This window comes from Prunus avium, chromosome 1 (genome assembly GCF_965620075.1).
Source record: "Prunus avium chromosome 1, drPruAviu1.hap1.1, whole genome shotgun sequence".
NCBI lineage: Eukaryota > Viridiplantae > Streptophyta > Magnoliopsida > Rosales > Rosaceae > Prunus > Prunus avium.
In genome coordinates, this window is record NC_142284.1 from 50,052,086 (window position 1) to 50,067,755 (window position 15,670).

Below are 15,670 nucleotides of genomic sequence, written 5' to 3' on the forward strand. Positions count from 1 at the left end.
TCCTTGTGGATTTATGAATACAATGATTGATTTTCTCTATAGAAAAATATACGAAAATTGTTGGATTAGAAAAACAAAACAAAAATCAGCAATTAAGGACATGGTATCGTTAGGTTTAAGGAAATCATGAATTCAATTATCATAAACGACAATTGTTGGATTAGAAAACGAAACAAAAATCATCTATACTCATGACAGAAAATCTGTCATCAAAATCATTAGATTTAATTAGAATCATGCAACACGTGTCACGTATTTAATGTCAATGGGACCAGAAATGTTCCCAAAATTATACATGATATAATAACGTAACCCTAATCTGATTAGTCTTGTGGTCCCGTGATTTACGCTAACATCACGCGCATTGGAAATTTGTTGCACCTAATAGTAACGGGACACATCCTCAAATATTAAATGTTGTGACAGATTTCCTTTCCAGAAAAATATAGATGATGGGTTCTTTTATATTTATTTTGTTTCTTGTGGGGCTTTATATTTATAATGTGGATTTCTCCATCGTGATGCGATGGTTTATGGGCCTCAATTTCCACCAAAATCTTATCTTACAATAAAAATCCCTAATCAACTCAAGAAAAGAAACGCATTAAATTCCTTCGCTTTCTTTCTGAGGCTAACACCTTTTGCGTGTTTCAGGCCACCATATCACTAGCTAGTATGTGATGTAATTTTTAATAGCCCTAGGGCATTTTTGTTTTGCTTTTTCGATCAGGTAAGAGGGAAAAGTAAGATGAAATTCTTGGAACCCCATAACATTTTTGGTTTGCTTTTTAGTCAGAAAGATGAAATTTTTTAAGTGTGTGTGAGGTTAAAGGACTTTCTGTCCCTTGAGTTACAAGTCCCGTACAAAATGTCACAACATTAAAGTCAGAAGGGAAGTTGAAAAAATATGTCTACCGATCGAAAAAATCTATCAATCGAGAGTTTTTCATTTCATAAATACATAATAACAAGCATTCAAAAGAGTCATTCTGAACACAAAAGATAACGAACATTACAGCCTACATTTAGTTGATAATCTTTAACATCCAACAGATTTGGGCATTGAAGCTGGATTTTTGTCTCTTAAACTCTCAATTTTGGACTTAAATTCACTGTGGAAAGACATGAGCGATGTCTTCCTACAGCCAAAAGCGACACTAAACTGTTTAATTTTCTCTTCAAGATCTTTCCTTCTGAGCACCTCATTATTCAGATCCTTGAGAACATTTTCCTTTTGGTCAGTAGCCAGAGCAAGTGTTTGAGATGATTCAGAGACCATTTTGTGCAAAGAATCTCTTTCTTCTCTCAAAAGCTGAAACTCAGCTTCCAAGGCATCATATCTTTGTTTTGATTTCTCCAGAAGCTGGTTGTTGGAATCTAACTCTTCCTCCAGGCCATGGTATCTTTCCTTGATAGTGATGAGTTCATTGCTTAGTTTTTCCTTCCAACATGCATTTTCTCCTCCGGTTGCACAGCCCTTTATCACAAAAACTAAATCTTAAAGACAAAACAAAACCAGCGTAAATTGCTCTCTGTACACCCCCCCCAATCTCCCAACTAAATTTGGTTCTTTCATAATTTCCGCAGGATCAGCTAATTTAAAAGGCCGGACCAGAAATACCAAGATAATGGAATCATTTGCACATCATTATAAAAAAATTGATTTAGATGCTTCTGCAGATATACGAAAAGCACAGGACAAACAAGAAATTTAATCTGCTGAAAGTACAAGTAAATTGCAAGGAAGAAGACTCTGGAAATAACATATTTATGGAACATAACAAGTAATGATAAAAGCTTCAATCATTCCTACTGTATGTTTACTACGTGCATATGACAACATTTTGACTCTTCTTTTAGTTACACTGGAAGAAATGAAACCCTCGACCTATCCTAATCCTAACATATTTTCTCACCTCCTCCCAGCTTGACCTAGCCCCAAGGGTTTGCAAAAATTTGACTAGAATATTTTTTTTTTAGAACTGTTGTTGAGTGTAACTGATACTTATGTATCAAAATTATTTAAAAACATATAGGATATCCTTAACAACAGGGCAGAGAATAAAATCACAACTAATGGATAATATCTTGATAATTGTGACCAGGCAGCTACCTTGTGTTCACAGCTGCATAGTGAAGTCCTTACTTGTTCATTTTCAATGCTTGGTCTTTCTGATGATACCAATAATTTAATTGTGCTGTTCAACCTCTCAGAGAGCACTTCTCGCTGTTCTTGGATCAGAGAACTAGTCTCGGAAAATGATCTTTGGCCTTCACCAGATGCCACTGAGAAATGGGTCTCTAGAGTCGTAAAAAGGCTTGTGCCAATTTCACTTATGCTTGAGACCAATTTTGCCGCAGAAGTTTTCTCATCGGATATAAAGCTCTGTCCAGATAACCCTAGTGTTAGTCAATTGTATAACACCAAATAAAGGTTGGGAGAGCCCAACATGAAAAACCGCTATTACCTGAGTCTTTGATAAAACATCGACATAAATATCTTTGCAAGTTGCCGCACATTCAGAAAGCCTTTGAGGGATTTCTCGAATTAGCTGTGCTTCTTTTTGGAGTTCAGATATCTCTGAAACTAATCGATCATTCAATACGACTTGTTCGTCATGTTTCCTCTGCACATATAAGCATCAATACAGAAATCCATGAATGTGGGCAGGAGTATAATTTACGCATTTTTAGATTCTATTGTATCAAAGAAGAACAAGTAAAATTTATGAGATATACTAACCATAAGATCATCTCTCTCTTCAGTGGCAAGTTCTAGTTGTCTCTTCAAATTCTGGACCTCCTGCTTGTAATTCTCCTTTGAACCCTGAAAAAATTTGATGAGACAAATGAAAACAACTCTTAAAAATCATGTCCCAAATTTTTTGGAAATCTTACAAAATGGTGAGTGTTACTGCAGTAGTCCATTAGTCATATCATATATCACAGGAAAGTTAGTTGCATCTAAATTTTAAGATGTGCTGTAAATGAGATATAAGCTGCGAATGCAGTTTCAACAACACTTAAAAGATACTGGCAAGTTGCAAAAGAAAATACCAATCTCTAACTTAACTTACACAACCATGACAAACTTAATCACAATTTAAACACAGTGAAATACATCAAGCGAACAAGCAAAATGCAACACAATAAAATAGCATGAGGATCATTGCTTCTCCCTTTCCTTCGACGTAACAAACAGAAAAATAATGAAAATTTCAGGAGAGTGAAGAAAAGTGGATTAAAATTAGACTCACAGCAGTTTCATCACTTGGCGGAAAGGATTGAACTGTTCTTGAAGGAGTCATTTGAAGGGAATCAAGGTCAGCTATGAAACCTTTGTTCATTTTAAACCACGTGTCTTCATCAACGACGTTGCTAAAAGAATCTGGAAGAGGGCTAAAACCGGGCACTGGTGAATAATTTGATCGCTTGACAACAAAGGAATGGGGAACTGCCTTCAAAGAAGGGGTCCTAAAGAGATCTCCTTGAGATTTACCATAGCTGCCATCACCGTCTTCCTTAAGGCTTTGTCTACCAGAATCTTGTGCCTATAAACAGATTTAACAATATCAGAACATCAAAGAAATAACTTGAAGACCCTAAAACAACATAAAACATGAAACTTAGAATAGATATGACTCAAAATTTGTACGTATAACAAGGCATACAGGTTATACCTGACTAGAACTTCTGTCGACGTCTGAAGTAGTAGAAATACTACCGAGATTGTCAATTTGGATCTGCTGATCCCTGATGCATTGTTCGCGTTGTTTATGTGATTTCCTCTGCTCTTCCAGTTCCATTTCCAGCTTCTCCCGCTCTAGTTCATACTGAACAATGGAAAGTTAGCAGCTAAGTGCATAAAACGAAGAATGTACACAAGTTATACTTGATGATGAAGATGATACTCTATATTCTTCAAATTGGGGGGAAAAACAACATACCTGAAGCAAGTCGTTTCGCAATTTTAATACCTCTTGCTCCAGCACCCCGGCATGGGATCCCTGATTTTCAACAAAAGAAAGTTATGTTAGCTTGTGCCTTAATTTTTGTGTAAAATGACATGTGATGATTCCTACCTGAAGTTTCTTACGAAGCTCTTCTATCTCTTGTTTTTGCCGCTTCAGTAAGGCTGCGTCTGTCAAAATCTGTGAAAGATTCAACCATTATTAAATTCCACTGTTAAGTTAAACGGAGAGGAATAGATAAACAGACTGAAAAGATACAGAAGCTTTATAAAAACAAAAAACTAATGAAACAGAAAAAGGATGGTTTACAAGTTCAAAAAGTGGTTGAGGCAAGTTATGGATTGAAATCATGTTCCAATAACTTTTGAACTTCTAAGAATTCATTCCCATGAAACGCCACTCTCTTCATACCCAAAAATTTATATAATACTCAAACTTTCCAATTGCAATGAACCAAAAAACAAAAGAAAAGACGAATGTGCAGCAGTAACAAAGTCATCAACCTCGTAATTAGAAGTTTCTGAAGATGTTATAATCCCAAGCTAGCACAACATAGTGTCGAATATAATACACAAGAAGATACAAACCTCATTCACTTGAGCACAATTAGTGATGCGCTTAGCTCTGCTAGCAAATTGAAGGGTTCCCTTTGTTTCCTCAATGTGTACCTAAATGCATCCATAATTTTTATTATAATTATAAACCATACAGTTGGCGTATGATGCTAAAATAAATAAATATAATACCATAGGAGCAAATGATATGCTACCTCTTCTGGTGCTATAGTACATATAATTGAAGTTTTGGCATTGCCACCAAGGGCAGGTTGAAGTATACGGGTAAGCTTACTATCGCGATAAGGAATATGACCCCTGCATAAAAGTTATCATTAGAAAGAAAGAAAAAAATTGTTTTACATTCAGCTAGAATTGATTTACTAAAAGAGAAACAAATACCTGTTTTTTGCACCATCACTAAGTTTGTTAATTACATTACCAAGAATCATCAAGCTCTTGTTTATGTACTTTCCTTCCTTAAGACGTACTCCGCCAGCTCCAGTTTTAGCAATCCGTTCAGACCCAGCTAAATCTACCAAATTCTGCATGCACGAATTAAAATTTAAAGACAAATAATCACAGAATCAGAAAGTAAATAATTCGGATATATTAAAACATGAGAGAACAAATATCTGGAACAGTTTATCAACATAGACACAGAATGGCAGAAGAATACGCACCAAGACAGACACACGAATTGCATCAATACTTGAACTAGTGTCCTTTGCGTTGCTTTCAATTACCTAAACTCATAAGACATATACCACTAATTAGGAGTAAATCCAATACATAATTGGAGCTCCATATAACAAAATAAAATATGGACATACCATTCTGAATATTGTGTGAGATCTACTACTCCGAGCATTCATATTTGTTTCTCCAAAGTGCCTATTAACTGCAAGAAACATTTCACCACACACACATTAAGAACGAATATTCAAGTAAGAGCGCATACAAAAACATAAAACCCTGTTACTCAAGTTTTGGTTGCAAGGTGCAGACCTTCTCCAGACTCAATGAGCTTTAAAACCTGTTCAGCATTACTGACAATTTCCTCCCTGAGGCCAGCAACAAATATACCACGCTGAACACGAGAAAATCAGTCATTCCAATTCACTTAAAGAAGCTATCTAAAATTGTCAAAAGGGTCAGTAACCAACCTCCAAACTCTCATGAATCTGCAATTTCTGGTTCTCTACTGCAAAAAGGTCGTTAATTTCCTCGTTATAGATTTCCATATAGGAAACTCGAATCAGAAACTCGCGGTGCGAAATCTGAGAATGCAAAGTAGCATCAAAGTCAATACAGTAAGCATCAAAATTCAAAACAAAAATGATAAAGCTCATTACCATCTGGATTCTGTCAAATACATCTCTAACTGCTCGATGAATGATTCCTGGGTCTTTTTCAGAACCATTCATGGTGAAAGTCTTGCCACTGCTGGTCTGCCCATACGCGAATGCAGTTCCTGAAAATTTTACACATCAAAATATCAAATTGAATACAAATTCCATCAAATCAATTAATTTAAAATAGAACTGAAACTTTGAAAATTTTCTCAAATACCATTGAATCCTTCGACTGCAGCATGAATAATGTCCTTGGTAAGAAGCTCGTAAACCCTAGAATTCGTACAGCCTTCATCGAACACATGATCTATAACAACAAAATCACATTTCTTACAAGTAAATCTCTCGGAAACACAAACAAATACGAATACTGAAATAAATGTACAAGTGTGAATGTATAGGTCCTTACCAAAAGCGTAAGATACTCCGGATATGGGGGTGCCATGAGGCTTGTGAAGAGAGATGCGGTTGTCGTCGACCTTCCAGAAAGTTCCTCCATTGGAGACATCTTGAGATACAGGAGGTCTCACTCGAACCGCCACGCAGATCTTCTCCATTGAAACCTTTACTGAGTCTCTGGTTTACTACGGCCGCTTAAACTTTCTCACCGATTCAAACAGCAGGCGGGCTAACACTTCGAACAAGTTCTGATTTGAATTTGTTCGCTTTACGAAAATGCCCTTCTCTTTGTTTGTTATGATATTTTCAGTCCAGATTTGAACGGTTCAGGGTAACGGCCCAAAAATTTTAAATTTGAATTTTAGCGCGTCGGCCCTGAAAATTTGGGTGCCAAATCCAGGAGAGACGTAAACAAATGGGCTCAATATGCGGAAGCCCAAAGGTTCATGGGCCTGTATATCCCATGCCCTTTTCTCGTTTGAAGCCCAAATAGTGATCTCTTTGTTCCCCAATGGGCCTATCTTCCTCATTTTGAACTAGTGCGGTACCGGTACGGTCCAAATTTGTGAGGTCCATCTCTAGAGTCATTTTATGTGGAGGAATTTAGATAAGATCCTTTCTTTTAACTGTTGAATCAAACTAACCAATTTGATCCAACATCACTATAGAATTCATGTCCATCTTTATTAAAGAAGAAAGTCTTAGGTCAAGCGGTTGAACTATGTCGTTAGTCTGACTGCTCTCACAAAGGAGCGGGACCCTCTATATATTGGGTAAATGAATGGTGTGATTCAACTGTTTGACCCAAGACCTTCTTCTATCATAAAGATCCAGTTTGAATTAGAGATAATCTCGAGCAAGCCGCAGTAACGTGATTTTGAAAACCACTAGAAATAAGAAAGTTTAAGATTGACTGCGAAAGATAGGAAGAAAGAAGGGAGAAGGAAAGTGACTATGAGATTGCAAATAACTATTGACATGACATATACCTGCCTTAACTTTGATACCCTTTTCTTTTTCGGGTGATGATTCTCTTGATGATTCAACTTGACCCACAAATCCAAAATCCAAAATCCAATACATGCATGAACATAGGAAGACGAAGAAGTCAAAAAGATATTTACTTTTACCAACATCTTTTTTTACTTTATCAGTACTTTTGTTTAAATTATTACCAACAATTGAAGCACGTGGTAACATATTTGATCTAGCAAGTGTGCCTTTCTTTGACACGTGGGTTAGTTGTGATGAACTTGCAAATGAAGAAACTGTCGCGAAAGAGACCTAATGGATGAATGAATGAAAGTTTGCTCCTTTTCTCATAGATACAGTTTCTTCTAGCATGGTCAGGAGTTTGGAGGATTAGGTCATGAATGGTAGTTTTCTCCTTTTTCTTTTCTATTTTAGTTATTAGAGGTTGAATTAATATTCAAATGGGTCTAGGCCGATAAGTCTTTTTTTCTTTCGCTTTACTATTTTGATCCTTTTAATTATATATCGCTTTGGCGATTTGATGGGGGCTACAAATCCGAAAATCAAATCCATTCCTTGCATCTGGATTGAAAATGCCCCATCCATAATCCATTCCACGACAAGATTAATTGTCTAATTGTATTGTAAGTTATATAGTCAATGCACCTTTTCTTTGTCCAATATCCATTAAGCATGGCCAAGTATAACTCTTCAAAAAACATTAAACATATAAATACAATTAAGGCTACATAATTAAGAGGTTGAAAGCCCAATTGGGTATAGGCTAGCTTTAGTCGGTGGAGCTCTTCCATCTCCACTCATGTCGACAGAGTTTCGAAATCCTCATACACTCAATAAATATTTATGTATAAAACCCCCCAATAATCGCTTGTACTATTTATTTATTTATTTTTTAAAAAAAGAGGTTGAAAATTATTAATTACTACTTTTGGTTGTTTGCCATTTGGTCATCGTTCTCCAAATTAATTCAACCTAATACGTTAGCTTGTGTTAAGGATGAATTGAGAATCTTCCATTATAAAATTTTGGGTTGCTTTTTCTTTGAATGGACATGTCAAAAGTTGGAGCCTATTAAACCCAAACATATGCATGCTACCATACACAAATAATCTTAATTAGATGTGGTGGTTGGTTCTAATACCAATTGTAATGGTTGATTATGAACCAACCATTACTTCTGAAAAAGCTCCAGCTAGCTGTAAAGGAGAAGATCAAAGATTAATTATCATATATATATATATATATATATAGCCTTTAATTCCAGTCTCTTTAATTATATCCTTATAATTCCAGTCTCTAATAAAAAAGAAGCATAAATAATTTTTGTTGCTGGTGATCGAAAGTAGACAATTTAATCTGTGCTTGATTGATGATGACAATACAAATTTAATTATCTGGTCTGGATTTGTTGCTTTAATTTCTTTCCTTTTTTTTTTTCTATCACTCCATCTGGTAAGTCCATGTGTCGAATGTTGCCTAATCTAGATGCCAACTTTTGTTGCTTCGTCTCTCTCGTGCAGTTTTTAGGTAAACGTAAGATGGCTTTGTCCGGGTAGTGGAAGGAAGGTAATGCTGCCCACATGTGCTGCATAATGCCAATTACAAAAGTTATGATAATTAATCTAAATTCATATCTAATCACACTTAACTACTAACCCCTTTCATGTTAAATATTATCTAAACTAAATTCAAGAAATAAGATACAATGGTATCATCTTTTTCAGTGTTTGCACTGAATCATATGACAGATTCAATATTTGAATATGCATATACAAATACTTTGGTTTAGGAACAAGTTTCAATAATTGTGAAGATCGATGTATATTGTGTATTAAGATTTGTTAAATTTTAGAGAGACGAATTCATGGCCTACTACTAGCAATATCGATATTGTTCCTAATTTAACAACTTATTTAGCAAGTGCGAGGTTTTATATAAAAAGTCTCGATGTTATTAGTAGTGAAACCATTCATTATATGGGGTATTTGATTTTGTTAAGTTTCTGATATGGGACTTCAATATTCTTCAACAAAATTTGTGATATTACCTTATGGGGTATTTGATTTTGGTTCGATTTACACCCAAAATGTAAATATAAAACGGAAACGCTCATGTTAATTACGTTAAGTTATATTTGTATATATCACACAAAGTAGAAACACACGAATCGTTTAGGTAAAAGGCTATAGCCATACATATATATATTAGCATGAATTTTTAGGTGTTGGTCTTTTTCAAATTTGCGCATATTATATATATATATATGTTGCGGAATTGTAGCTAGCAAGCATCAATTTTCACGCAACATAGAGAAAATTATATTATTTTGGAGAAAAAAAGAAACATGCAAAACCAAAAAGCTACAAACTTATTCTCGAATCTTTACATAGAGTATAGACCGACAACGTGAAACAAATATGCAGTGCAGCAGCGTTCCTTTTCGTGAGCACAGCGCAGATAATTGAAAAAGGCAAAAACAAGAGCCTCCACTTTCATTATAATCCTCCAAAATATTTACATATGCATGCATGGCGATATCTAGCCAGCTATATGCCTAGCCCTAATCCCCACCAAATTTTCGTGGAGCTACGACCTAGAACCTGAAACTTGCAAATAAGAAGAAAAAAAACCCATCATTTTCAGACAGCCAAATGTACCCCGACCAACCATATGATACTCTTTAATCTTGCTCTAATTAATTACCAGTTAATTAGAGCTTATTAATATAAATGATGATGATGATCATTTTGTTAATTACTCTTGGGGATTTTATATATTATTGTGACTGCATCTGCATGGCAACAAAATTCCAGTATAAATCCGAAAGTCTGGCCCTTAGGGCTAGGGACTCGGATGTCAACCGGTCATTTTCTCTCCATGTTACGTGACACTTTTGAGCAACTACGCCCAACCGGTTCTTCAGCTCCCGGTTCTCTACTTTCAACCGGTTCACATCGTTGGTCAGGTCCTCAAAGTGCCTCTTCTTTCTCCATCTGGACCGCCGGGCTGACTCACGGTTCGACGTCTTGCGCCTAAGCTTTTTCTCGTCCACCGAGTAAACTGCCCGGTTCGAATCCTCTGAACCGGAGTTTGGAGAGGCCGCGTTTCCCTCTTGGAGCAGGGACAGCAGTTCCTGGATTTCAGCTGTTGTGAGTCCGGTTTCTTGAACCGGGCACTCAAACCGGTTAAAGTGGACCGGTTCGTGGTTGAAGCGCATGGCTGAGAAACTCATGGTCATTTGAGTGTAGCGTAGGGAGGAGAGGAGGAGAAAAGGGAAGGAACGAAGTGGAGGGGCTGAGTATTTATCGTTGAAGGGGAGGGACACGTGGGGTCCACCACAAGCAAAAGTTTTTGGAGCAGGGAGGGCATTATTGTCCATGAAAAGTATAAATTAACAAAAAACAGCGTCTTGAATTAATTAACTTTTATTTAATTATTTAGTTGTTTTAAAAATAATATTTTAGGGTTGGTGTAGTGCCATTACGTGCACAACTTTTGTGTAAAGGTAGTGGAATGGAGTGCGGTGGGGTGTGAAGTTTGGACTGAGAGAGAAGAGGAGAGAGACGGTGGGCTCCAACATACAAGATCAGCTTTAGCTTAACCACGAAGAATCAAACAAAAATGTATATACAAACAGCTAATTATCTGAAAGCTTAGTCGACAGGTTGCGCCGATGTCGACAAAGGTGGTGGGGGGGTTAATTAAATAATTAAATTATAAACATTACGTGTTATGTTGTTAAATCATGAATTTAAGAGAGGTTAAATCTACAATGTAAAGGAAGTGTACGTATAAAATATTCAGACGCAAATAGATTTTGTGAAAGGAATATTTCAGGGCAGTTTTCTTAGTTAGCATTCTTGGACGTTTTCGATGGGGTTTGGCTTTCATGATCATCAGTAAATACAGAGCAAATTATAAGTGGAGGCTAACATGCACACGTTCTCTTCTGCGTTTTAAGCCTTAACCTGCATATTTATATGAATTAAAGCCAACTGATGAGGCTTGTCCTGCCTCCCTTTCAGTGTGCCCCAAATCCAAAGTAGGCTTCATGTGCTGCTGCACTGATTTAAAAATTTATCTGCTTTGTTTTCGAATGCTAAACCTGCAACAGGCCAGCTTGAGAGCCATGTTTCATTGGATTCAACATTACAAACATGGCCTAAAGTAACCAGATAGAGGGAGCTAAACTCTAAAGAGATGAAAACAATAGTATATTTGTCGCTTTGTGCGACGTCGTTTTGATCAGGTTGATATTCAAGAGCCTGCATGGACATCCCTCTGTCTGAAACCGGCCTAAAAGAATCGAACCTTAAAAGCTACAAAAGTCAAGAGATCCCTATGTAATCGAAAGCATACGAGTAGGACTAGGTCATGATTGCAAATAAAACTAGGGCATATATTATAGACAAAGTGCTTCCACTCCCCAATATATATAATATAGAGCCAGATGTTCACTGAACCTGGAAAAGTATATTGATCATGAAGATGTTGCTGAGTTTTGTAAACAGAAACAAAAAAGAGAGAAAAAAAATATAGTGTTGTACAATACATTTAATTACAAACAGCTCTAGGCCAGCGCCGTATGCGCATACGGAGAGCAAGAGGTCTCCATATACAAGTGGATTACAAACTTTACAATGATCACAGGACATCTCTGCTCGTCTCACGTTTTCCTCTTGCAGGTGCATACTCATTTATGATATTCATCACCAGTGAGAAGTACATAAGATGCATGCTTACAAGTTTACTGGAGGAGTACCCTGAGTTTCACAAATGAGGACTAAATTTAGTGCTCTTCAAAGCATGGAAAGAGTAATATGTTTTATTTTATAAATTATTATTTATTTATTGCTGCCCGTTATTGCAGTATCTGGAAAGTTCCAGTTATCAGGTAAGTTAATAACACCTCAAGTAAACCCACAAAAGAATACAAAGTCGAACAACAGATTTTCAACCTTGCTTGTGCTCTTATTTTATTTAAGAAAATGGAGGAAAGAGCAACTCTGAAGCGCCAATCAGAGACTTGTAGGTAAAGAAGTGCCGAGAGCAGGAGCAATTTTAACACAAATTACGATTACCCAAAAGTATATCCGTTTCATTCATTAGCAGCTGGGAACAACAACCTCACCTTAAAGAGAAGATCATATGCAATGTGTTCCCAGGGTAATGTAATGGACATTAAGCAGCATTTGAGAGGTACCAACTCATCATCAAAACTATGGCTAGAAGCAGCAGCTGCATAGGCATTCTTTGCAGCCACAGATGCAACAGAAGCCGCTTTACGAACAATGGAGCCAATTCCAAATCCTTGCTTGGATATAACAGGTGAAAATGGACCTAGATCTTGTTGGCTTTGATCTGATAACACAACATCTACTTTCAGTACATGCACCAATGCTCACATCATACAATCAATTACTTGATAAAACTCGTAAATTTGTCACAGAACAAGTAGGAAACATAAAACCAGATGTATTTTGCATGAAAAACAAATTGTAATATGTGCCAAACTAATAATATTAATTTCCTCCTAAAACAGACAAGAAAATTAACTCAGCAACTAATGTATAATATAATTTTCATTCAGACCTTTAAAACCTCTAATTACTTAGAAAGTGCTGGTAACATCATAATCAATCTCCACCTGAGCTATTTACAAAAACAGTAAACATCCAACCGAAAAATGTCAACAATGTTTTTTTGTTTTTTTTTTCCCAGAAAGGAACATTTTGCAGTTACATTTCCTCTAGAACATAAAGACCAAGAAATGAAATAGAAAACTTTCTTCCATCAGTCAATTATAGAGAAAAGATCCCTTACCTGCAACACCGGAAACAGCTACTTCAACTTCGCCACGTCCTCCAGGACCTTTCATGTAAAGTCTGTCTTGTTTGCCAGGGGAATTACCAAGAAGATTCCCAAATCGAGACTTGCCAGCTGTGAGAGAGAGACAGAGATGTGTGAATAAAGAAATATTCTGACATCCCATACCCTAGGAGACTGTAGAAAGTTAAATAAATGATGTTTGCAAACCTATTTAATGTATTGTTCAAACTATATAGTTTGGGTGGAACTCCAATCTTAATGGACTAATATGAATCAAACTGCTCTATAAATGAAAGCAAACAAAGAATTAGGTTTAAGTGAAACAACAGAAATTGAGTTATCTGTAGGAAAATGTACCATCATATGCATCTCGAACCATTTGATAGCTGACAAATCCTGAAAAAAGAGTCAGCTGCAATCACGATACCAGCAAATCAGAATGTATACAGAGTAGTCCTTGAAGCAAGAGCGTGTGTGGGGATTTCACCTATCTCACATCTAATGGTAATTCTGGCATGTGAACAGAGATTTAAAAGAAACCTTAGTATTTTTTGTCTTTGAAGAATTAGTCTCGACCCTCAAAGAGGAACTATCACTGGAACTGCAACCATCTTGTTCCTTTACCGTGGGAAATGCTGCCCCATCATGTGCATTGAGAATTACACAATAGCAATGGTCCGTTTCAGTCAAGACCTGAAAAACCAAGAAATACAATCATTTCTTGCAGCATTATAAATTGTAGACATGTTAGAATGCGCAAACTGAAAGAGTTACATGCAAGGGTGTTTAAAATTCTGGCAGATATAAGATTTAGAAACGTGAAAGCTACAATAGGCCCTTTACCACAGCATCAAAAGTGGAGTCGAAGTCATCGATTGCGAAACAAATATCTGGATAAGCAGGTGTTGTCTCCACTTCCTAGATAAATGTTAGCGACAGTGTCAGAATGAAATGGAATAAAATGAATGATTCTGTGATATCAGGATTATCAGAAAGTACCTAAACTAACCTTTCTTGAGTCCAATTGAAAATTGACACGGCTTGGAGATGCATAAACAGTCTTTACAACCTGCAGAGATGCCACATGTTATATGGAAAACTTAGACTGTTATAAAATATGCAAACTGTTTTGCAATTTTTGCACCAATATGATACCGAAAAAGGAAGATTACTAAGACATACTTAGATACAGCAATCTTAGGCAGTGCATACCTTATATATTGGAGATAATGGTGTACCCTGCTCAGCTTGATGATTCCGAAGGTCCTGATGACTGAAAATCAACACTTATTTTAACTTCTACCATTGCAAAGCTCTGGTAAAAAAGAAAAGCACATAAGAATATTCCACTAGAAGTTCTACGAAATACATCTAACTAAAGCCATTGGTTACTTTTTCTAAGATTTTGGGATAAATAAACTGGAGCAAAGAAAAGTTTTAGTCCAGAGAGACCACAATCAGTGACTGAAAGCAACAAGAAAACTCTATGAGCAACATACTCAAATTTCTCAGTCAGGGTTGTGTTTCCAAAAGTGCAGTTGATCGTCATTTTAATGAACAAACACATTTCACACATGCAGATTACCGCTAGACAAGATAAGAGTACATTGATATATACTCAATAAGAGAATGTTGTGTCTTGGGCGTGGAATTTACAAGAACAAAACAAACTGGACACAAATGAAAAGGAGAATCTACCTGCAAATAGCCACTGTGACAGTAAATGCAGTGTGAGCAATCAAGTTCAAGTAATATGAACGCCTCCAATCCACCTCCACATTATTTTCACCGATCAAATTATCCAACTGTTTGATAAAAGTAAGTACCAGTTATCTCCCATTAACAAGCTCATGACTTTTAACAAAATTCAAAGCGGTTCTGAAACTGGGTTTTACCTTAGGTGCCCACCTGCGTACAAAGTAAGGAGAAACACTTTCGTCACTGGAACCATGCCCATAAGAGCTCTGCCCACAATGCAACAATTCAATCAATGAAGCTAAAACTAAGAAAGGGGCATAATTGGCAATGTAATTAAGCAAAAATTGAAAAAATTAAAGTGGTACCAATTTTCTGACAAAGAACACGAGATCATCGTCCTGGCGTCCCCTGGAGTCCTTGCCACGAATGAAATACAAATCCAATACATCATGCCAAAATTTGTGGTCCATTTCGACATCGGACACATCGTCCGCGTCAACTACGGTTTTCCCTAACAAGCTCGAATGCTTCTTCACCATGCTCAACAATTCGAATCTACGAAACAAAGAGGGAGCTTATGAAATCTAAAATTCCCGAGAAGCAGACAGAAAACAGCAAAAAATCAAAGACGCGCGTACCTGGAGGGGGTTTCTTCTCCATCGCGGAGCATTTCGATTTGATTTGTGAGTTCGCTTCTCTCTCTCTGTAACCAAATAATATGAGTAGGAGAATAGCAGCTAGAGGCAGCTAGGAGGTAGCAAAGGGTGGTTGGTTATGGTGACGAGCTACGATGACTTCACTCGGTGATCTGCCGCTCTGTAATTGTGTTCCACCTGACAGAGAGTCACAGGGATGACTTGCGTCACTTTGG

At 36.7% G+C, this 15,670-nt stretch overlaps 3 protein-coding genes across 5 annotated transcripts; all 3 read right to left on the reverse strand.

Annotated features, from left to right (window-relative positions):
• Positions 1-897: 897 nt before the first annotated feature.
• Positions 898-6,541, reverse strand: ZCF125 (P-loop containing nucleoside triphosphate hydrolases superfamily protein). 2 transcript variants are annotated; one of them, XM_021965905.2, is made up of 18 exons: positions 6,290-6,541; positions 6,098-6,187; positions 5,881-5,999; positions 5,692-5,805; positions 5,534-5,615; positions 5,359-5,426; positions 5,209-5,271; positions 4,928-5,070; positions 4,741-4,843; positions 4,559-4,639; positions 4,083-4,151; positions 3,948-4,007; positions 3,681-3,833; positions 3,258-3,551; positions 2,744-2,827; positions 2,469-2,627; positions 2,147-2,386; positions 898-1,477 (listed from the first exon to the last, which is right to left on the reverse strand). In XM_021965905.2, exons 1-18 carry the CDS (start codon positions 6,435-6,437, stop codon positions 1,040-1,042), a joined length of 2,508 nt encoding a protein of 835 aa, XP_021821597.1. In that variant the 5' UTR covers positions 6,438-6,541; the 3' UTR covers positions 898-1,039. The 2 variants fall into 2 exon arrangements, with proteins under 2 accessions (XP_021821597.1, XP_021821596.1); XM_021965904.2 differs by having other exon boundaries at positions 2,114-2,386; positions 6,290-6,540.
• A 3,197-nt stretch (positions 6,542-9,738) lies between these two features.
• On the reverse strand, positions 9,739-10,532 carry BZIP4 (basic leucine-zipper 4). Its single transcript, XM_021965925.2, has one exon. The coding sequence runs from the start codon at positions 10,508-10,510 to the stop codon at positions 10,049-10,051; it is 462 nt and encodes a 153-aa protein (XP_021821617.1). The 5' UTR covers positions 10,511-10,532; the 3' UTR covers positions 9,739-10,048.
• Positions 10,533-11,725: 1,193 nt separating this feature from the next.
• Positions 11,726-15,662, reverse strand: CW7. Of its 2 annotated transcripts, XM_088253123.1 has the most exons (12): positions 15,438-15,662; positions 15,165-15,354; positions 14,997-15,065; positions 14,800-14,906; positions 14,314-14,374; positions 14,111-14,170; positions 13,945-14,019; positions 13,642-13,794; positions 13,459-13,513; positions 13,096-13,212; positions 12,404-12,633; positions 11,726-12,035 (listed from the first exon to the last, which is right to left on the reverse strand). In XM_088253123.1, exons 1-12 carry the CDS (start codon positions 15,467-15,469, stop codon positions 12,012-12,014), a joined length of 1,173 nt encoding a protein of 390 aa, XP_088109249.1. In that variant the 5' UTR covers positions 15,470-15,662; the 3' UTR covers positions 11,726-12,011. The 2 variants fall into 2 exon arrangements, with proteins under 2 accessions (XP_088109249.1, XP_088109274.1); XM_088253148.1 differs by lacking the exon at positions 15,438-15,662 and having other exon boundaries at positions 14,997-15,009; positions 15,165-15,298.
• Between the last annotated feature and the right edge of the window lie 8 nt (positions 15,663-15,670).

Coding starts and splice junctions, on each gene's coding strand:
- CW7 (XM_088253123.1), bottom strand. CDS start 15,469: ATGCTCCGCGATGGAGAAGAAACCCCCTCCAG. Junction 13,795..13,944: donor ACTCCACTTTTGATGCTGTG/GTAAAGGGCCTA, acceptor TTGGTTTTTCAG/GTCTTGACTGAAACGGACCA. Junction 13,213..13,458: donor GGTTCGAGATGCATATGATG/GTACATTTTCCT, acceptor TCTCTCTCACAG/CTGGCAAGTCTCGATTTGGG.
- BZIP4 (XM_021965925.2), bottom strand. CDS start 10,510: ATGACCATGAGTTTCTCAGCCATGCGCTTCAACCACGAACCGGTCCAC.
- ZCF125 (XM_021965904.2), bottom strand. CDS start 6,437: ATGGAGAAGATCTGCGTGGCGGTTCGAGTGAGACCTCCTGTATCTCAA. Junction 2,387..2,468: donor ATGTTTTATCAAAGACTCAG/GTAATAGCGGTT, acceptor TTATCTGGACAG/AGCTTTATATCCGATGAGAA. Junction 1,478..2,113: donor TATGCAGCTGTGAACACAAG/GTAGCTGCCTGG, acceptor TTTGTGATAAAG/GGCTGTGCAACCGGAGGAGA.